This window comes from Gadus chalcogrammus, chromosome 17, assembly GCF_026213295.1.
Source record: "Gadus chalcogrammus isolate NIFS_2021 chromosome 17, NIFS_Gcha_1.0, whole genome shotgun sequence".
Lineage (NCBI taxonomy): Eukaryota > Metazoa > Chordata > Actinopteri > Gadiformes > Gadidae > Gadus > Gadus chalcogrammus.
This window is the reverse complement of record NC_079428.1, coordinates 898,522-905,141: the sequence shown is the minus strand read 5'-3', so window position 1 is coordinate 905,141 and position 6,620 is coordinate 898,522. Positions and strand designations below refer to the sequence as shown.

The window sequence follows — 6,620 nt, the reverse complement described above, 5'->3', positions numbered from 1 at the left end:
GCAGCAACAGCTCCCCCAGATTGAGCCTCCTCACAAAGAAACTCAACACAAATTGACTGATGATATTTTGGCGCCGGGAATCGACTTGTCTCTGAAAGCAGGACTTGGGACGTGCTGTGGTAAACCGATTTGAAGAAGTCCATAGTAGAATTTTTTTAGTTTTTTTCTACTTTAAATGTGCCTTGCTTAATAATGAGGTCATGATTATTTTTTTTCTGTTTATCTAATGTTCTACATTAACAGAACTCTTCTTCTCTCCTCTGCCTCTCTCAGGAGTCGTTCTCCGCACTGACCTCCAGCCGCCCCGGGGGTGGTCCATTCCGAGCGGCCATGTACCGTCACCGTGGGGCCCCAGGTGCCCTCGCCCTCCTCTTCCTCCTGACGGGAGCCTGCCTCCCGTCGCTCTGCGCCCCCAGCCCCGTCCCCCCGCCCCCCCCCGCCGTGGGCTCCCTGCAGACCCCCGAGGTTCCCTGGAGAGCCCCCGCGCTCGTACCCGGGGCCCGGCGGGGCGGGGCCGACGAAGTGGAGGGGGCCCGAGATGAGGAAGGGGAGGAGGAGGAGCTCTTCAAGGACGTGGATCCCAAGACGCTGGCGGCGGTCCTGCTAGAGGCGCTGAACAAGCCGCAGACCGCGAGGGGAGCGTGGGAGGAGGAGGAGGAGGAGGAGGTCCGACCGAGGCCCGGGGGAGAGGAAGAGGAGGAGCGCGACGAGGGGGCCGATGCGACCACCGACGACCCCAAAGAGCCGGCGGTCCGAGCGGCGGAGAGCCGGGAGCGGGACCGGGAGCGGGAGCAGCCGGAGCTGGAGCTTGTGATGGCGGCCGCCGCCCTGCAGGGCCGCGAGGAGCGGGAGCGCCAGGAAGAGCGGGAACGCCAGGATAAGCGGGAGGAAGAGGAGCGGCTCACGGAGAAGGTGACGAGCCGCACCGTGAGCCAGGTGGTCCCGGTGAAACCCGCCCCGCCGCCCGGCGTCGCGGGGGAGGAGCCGACGGGGATCAAAGGTCAGGGCTCCGCCCCCGCCGCGCCCGGCGACCTCGACGGGGAGCCGCGAAACGAGGAGGAGGAGGAGGAGCAGCTGAACGCAGAGGAGCTGAAGAACCTGGAGGCCATGATGAAGGAGTTCCCCAGCCTGGGCGCCGCCAGCAAGCGTGACGACGGGGAGCGGGAGGGGCGGGGCTCCAACGACGTCCTGCCGCGGCACAAGGCCCAAGGCCCGCCGCGCGGCAGGGAGAAGCTGCGCTGGCAGGAGGAGACGCAGAAGGGCCTGGGCTTCCCCTCGTTCCGCGGCGGCAACTTCATGGACGAGTTCGAGGAGGCGCGTGCCGGCTCTCCGGCCGAGACGGCGCCACACCCGGCGCCTTCGCCCGACACCGACGACATGATGGAGGACGAGGGCGAGGGCGGCGACGAAGAGGGGGAGGAGGAAGAGGACGAGGACCTGAGCCCCGAGGAGGAGGAGGCCCAGGCCAAGGCGGAGCAGGAGGAGGTGCGCCGGCAGGCGGCCGAGGTGCAGAGGGCCAAGGTGGAGGAGGAGAAGCTGGCCGACATCGCCTCCGACATGCTCCTGCAGTACATGGTCAAGCAGAACGGCGGCAAGAGGAAGTACCGGGAGCAGGGCAGGAAGCACCCCTCGCTGCTGAACACGGCCGAGGACAAGCGGTCCAACGAGGTCCAGGAGGCGGACGAGGAGGACGACATCGACCCCCAGACCATCGACAAGCTGATCGAGATCTCCAGCAAGCTGCACCTCCCCGCCGACGACGTGGTGGACATCATCAACGACGTGGAGAAGAAGAAGAAGAAGAAGGAGCTCCCGTCGCAGATGTCCCCCTGGCTCCGCCCCTCCTCCTCGCTCGCCTCCTCATCCGTCAAAGGGATGTCGGCGTCGCCCATCAATCAAATCAACTATCTGTCGCCGAAGCAGTCCGCCCAGGCGGTCAATCCATTGAAGACTTGGTTCTCAGAGAACCCAGGAAGCAAGTCAGCGTTGACCAATCAGGACCCTTGGCGCAAACCTATGAAGCCAAAGCCGTCCAACTTGGACATCTTCCCCCAACTCCAAACGTCCCTTTCGTCAAACAAAGGATTCATCGCCAAACCCCAAAGGACCTTTTGGGGCAGCTACCCCCCCTACACGGCCTACCCTGGCCCTTACCAGAAGACCCCCTACAGAGGGTACTACCCCGTTTACCTACCGTCTCCGCCAAAACCCAAACCCCGCTACTACCTTCCCAACGCCTACCCCTACGCCTTCAGCAACCCCCGGGGGACCCCGCCCCGCTACGACTACGACTTCACGCCCAAACGCCACTACCACAGCTGGGTCCAGCCGAGGCTGAGGAAGCCCCCCGCGTCCGTCCAGAGGTCGTACTACCAGAACTACCTCCTCCCCACGTACCTGCAGACGTTCCAGCGGAACGCCGACCCCCGCAGCCCCTCGTGGACCGCCGGACGCCTGGCGCCCCCTCCCCGCAGTCGCTTCTACTACCCGCCCGCACCCGTGGTCGGCAGGGAGGCTCGCCTCGGTGACCAGGCGGACGATGGTAACTATGACGATGTCGATGTGCAGCAGATGCTCGCTCGACGGCTGAGGAAGTTCCAGTGAAGAGGCGACGGCGGTGGAGCGGTCAGAGAGAGGCGGTAAAGCACATTGAAGAGGAGGCGGAGCTGGGACCCGTGGACGTGTTCGCTCAGTACCCGGAGAGGGGAAGGGGAACGGAGGGTTTCTGAAGGCAGGAGCGCGGCGGCCGAGGCTGAGGCTGAGGTACAGATTCGGACGGTTCTTGTGTCGGTACTCGAGGCCTGAGGCGCCGTTCTCTTAAACCACGTTTGTATATTGAAAAAAGACTAGAAACGGCAGACGCACGCGTCGTCGATTCCGTCGACAGAATCGTATCGCTCAGCGACCGTAATGTCGGCCGACGATTCTTTTCGTTCTACCTTTCGGGGAACGGTGCGGAACACCAAGAGAGCCGACGAATGTTCGGAGAATAACGTGTTTCAGCTTCAGCCGATTGAGGGGGGGGGACATTTGGAAGCTATTTTTCGTGGTGTATTTTCACTTGTTCCATGACGGCTCTTTGTGAGCAGCGAGATGCACTCCACACAGAGGGCTGTGAGAGCCCTTCAGAGCACCACACTGATCATGTAACGCCGCAACCCTGAAGTGATGACTCATGCTTCTGCATAACCTTATTGCCTTGTTGCTATGGTGCCATACCCCGATTTAAACCGTACGGGGGGTGTTACCTGTTTTATTTATTTCGTTAGGCGGTTATTCAATTTTGGCACCGTTCGAGAGGTCTTTGAGAGACTAAATCAACAATCTGTTAGACCCATTGGAGACGAGTCAATAGAAGGGATAGGAGCAGGCTGGAGGGAGTGATAAGGGTTTGAATTTGACTCAGGTAATGCAAACCAAGGCAAGTCACATTTGAATGGTTGTTCCCCTTTTAAGTGCTATCGATTTATGAGTCTTTTTCCATGTTTTTGTAATATCTTATGATTTTTTTTCTACCAAACAGTTACAAAAATAGTATCCATTTCATACAAGTCTGTGGACAAATGAACGAGTTGTGTTCAAGACATTTGGTTAAGAAATGCCTTTTGTAATAGCTGGCCCTACCTCATTGGTATTCATGGGTTTTATACATCTCTTTTATTGAAGCACCGTGTTATCTGTAAACAAGAATCTACAAAGTAGAGGGAATATACATGAGTTTTAAAACCATACGGTAATGTTGAGATACTGTGCATTGTGATTTTAAAATGGATATACTGTAGGAGTTAAAAATGTAAACACTGCTACCATACGTTGATCATTTATACATTTGGCAAAAAAAAACCTGTACAAGGCTGTTGAGCTGTTAGCTTACCTTTGGTATCAGTATGGATTTGGTTTATTTGGAATAATTATGAATAATTCCTCATTAGATCCATCGTTACTAACAAAATAAGATAGAAAATGAATTGCACCTTAGTTATTGTGGTAAAAATAGTGATACATGTGTATTGCCATCTTTAGAAAACATATCAAACCGCCAAAACAAAATCAAGGCATTGACAATCTTGCCCATTAAAAAGGTTGATTAAAAATAATTGTGAGTATTGAAATATATTGAAAATATTAAGATTGGAACAAGTGCCAGTTTGTGGTGTAATCTCAGTCCAAACTGCATTCAAGGGATGCTGGGGAAAGTGCGTGAAAGTAATGGCAAAATATCAGAAATATATCGGAATGATAACACAGAAAACATTCTGATATGATTAGTCAATAATTGTGCCTATTTGTTTGAGCAAAAAAAAGATAAATGGATTAGGAGAAAAAAGGAAAGGACATTATATTATTTGAAGTCATTTTCACATTGAAGACGTGAGGGGGAGGTTGGAGGAATTAATAATAAGGGCTTAGCAAAGAGAAAGCAGAGAAAGCAAAATGTCTGCATGTTAATATATACTTGCATCTCAAACGTGTTGCTTCTCTGAAGAAATATCAAAACAGAAAAATATAAAAAAATGAAATGATGTGACAAATGTGTTGAGTGTTGTACAAGGCAACTATTGTCCATGGTCTTAATGCTGTACTCGTTGTTACTATAGTACAAACAAAATACTGAAAAACATGCGTCTGAAAATGCGCATGTTAATGACTAGTTTTGCTACACAGAAAGAATCAATAAAGTTCAATATTTTTTAATAAAACCGTCTGTTTCCTGTTCTTTCCTGACAAACAGCTACATGTATACGTGCATATACTAATAAAGCTGCGTTCAACACAAAGAAGTACATCAACTAATCAATTGATTGTACGACCAGAGAAACCACTCCCAGTTTGTGTGAAATGAATCACCGGGCGAGAGAGTTTGCCGGTCCATCGATGACGTCCGTAAGAACAGGGACATCGAGGACAAAATGGAGTCTCCCCTTCACCGAGGTGCTGTGTCTCTGATTATTATGAGCGGCACATGACGCAACATAAAAAAGGTCAATTAATCAAAGACGACTCTATCCGCGGTGCTGCAACATGGCACCAGTGACTGTGTCACGAGGAGTCTGCATGTGAGAATGGGAACCGTTCCTCACTGAGAATAGACTGATGATTCATAGACCCTCTGACTGCCAGGTGTGCCGTGGTCTCCGCAGAGAAAGAGACCGAAGGCTGGCAACCAGATTATCCACACCTCCTCGAGCTCATCATCCCCTTTCGGCCATAAGACAAACTAAAGGTGACTAAAGGTACTTCACTGAGGGTTTATCTTAACGTATCTTAAGATAAGAGGAACCTAGAATAATCTACTTAAGGTATCTCACACATCCCCCCGCCCTCTCGTTCCCAGTGATTCGGTCGTAGTGCCACCCTGCTCATTAATAACGACCACAGGGAGGGCCTGCGCCCTCTAACGACCAGACAGCCTGCAAGGTCACGGCCGCCCGGTGGGGGGGGGCCGGGAGCCACATCCAGCTGTCACGCTACGGGCCGCCAGATGGCACCGCAGACCCCACGTGGTGAGGGGGGCAGGGAGGCTGCTTGATCCCCTTCTCGCCCGGGAATGGAAGTCATCGCCTTAGATAAATAGTAAACGGGCTGCATTCATACTGCGCTTCCCTAACCAGTGGCCACTCAAGGTGCTTTACAACACTGCCTCACATTCACCCGTTCATGCACACATTCACACACCGACGGCGGAGTCGCCACGCAGCCAGCTCGTCAGGAGCAGTTAGCGTGAGGCGTCTCGCTCAGCAGGGACACCGCGGTACTGAGCTAGGTGGACCCAGGGATCGAACTAGCAACCTTCCGGTTACAAGTCTGCCCGCTCTACCTCCTGAGCCACATGCCGCCCGAGAGAGAGAGAGAGAGAGAGAGAGAGAGAGAGAGAGAGAGAGAGAGAGAGAGAGAGAGAGAGAGAGAGAGAGAGAGAGAGAGAGAGAGAGAGAGAGAACAGCTAGCCACCTCTCACCCTCCAATAGACTGCTAGTTAAACCCACTGCTGTTTCGACGGCCTATGTGGGCGCCAGGCCCTGCCGGTCTACACGGCCGGGCCTGACCACCCCCAGGTCACTCTGCCCGGTGGGTGAGGGCTGTAGCCCGGGAGAAAGCGAAGCCAAAGATACGTCTGAAGAGCCAAGAAGTTGACGTCAGACACTAAAGCATTGCAAAGTAAAAGATGGACAGTGGGAGAGGAAGACAATGAAGGGATTAAAGGAAATCTCAACCTGCAAATAAAGAAGTGGTGGTGGAGGAGGTGGAGGTGATGGTGTTGGTGGAGGCGGGGGTGGTGGAGGTTGAGGTGGTGGTGGTGGAGGTGGTGGTTGAGGAGGCGGAGGGCGTGATGGTGTTGGTGGAGGCAGTGGAGGTTGAGGTGGTGTTGGTGGAGGAGGTGGAGGTTGAGGTGGTGTTGGTGGAGGCAGTGGAGGTTGAGGTGGTGTTGGTGGAGGAGGTGGAGGTTGAGGTGGTGTTGGTGGAGGCAGTGGAGGTTGAGGTGGTGAAGGAGGTGGAGGAGATGGTGGACGAGGTGGTGGGGCTGGTGGAGGTGGTGGTGTTGGTAGAGGTGAAGGTGGAGGTTGTTGACGCGGTGGTGGAGGAGGAGGAGGAGGAGGAGGAGGAGGAGGAGGAGGAGGAGG

At 54.2% G+C, this 6,620-nt stretch overlaps 1 protein-coding gene across 1 annotated transcript; it reads left to right on the top strand.

Moving 5' to 3' along the window:
- Positions 1-492: 492 nt before the first annotated feature.
- Positions 493-4,707, top strand: vgf (VGF nerve growth factor inducible; the record flags this gene model as incomplete). The annotated part of the gene is made up of 2 exons (XM_056576144.1): positions 493-1,324; positions 1,412-4,707. Coding segments are annotated over 2 exons (2,025 nt in total), but the record flags the coding sequence as incomplete, so codon positions are not given.
- Positions 4,708-6,620: the final 1,913 nt, after the last annotated feature.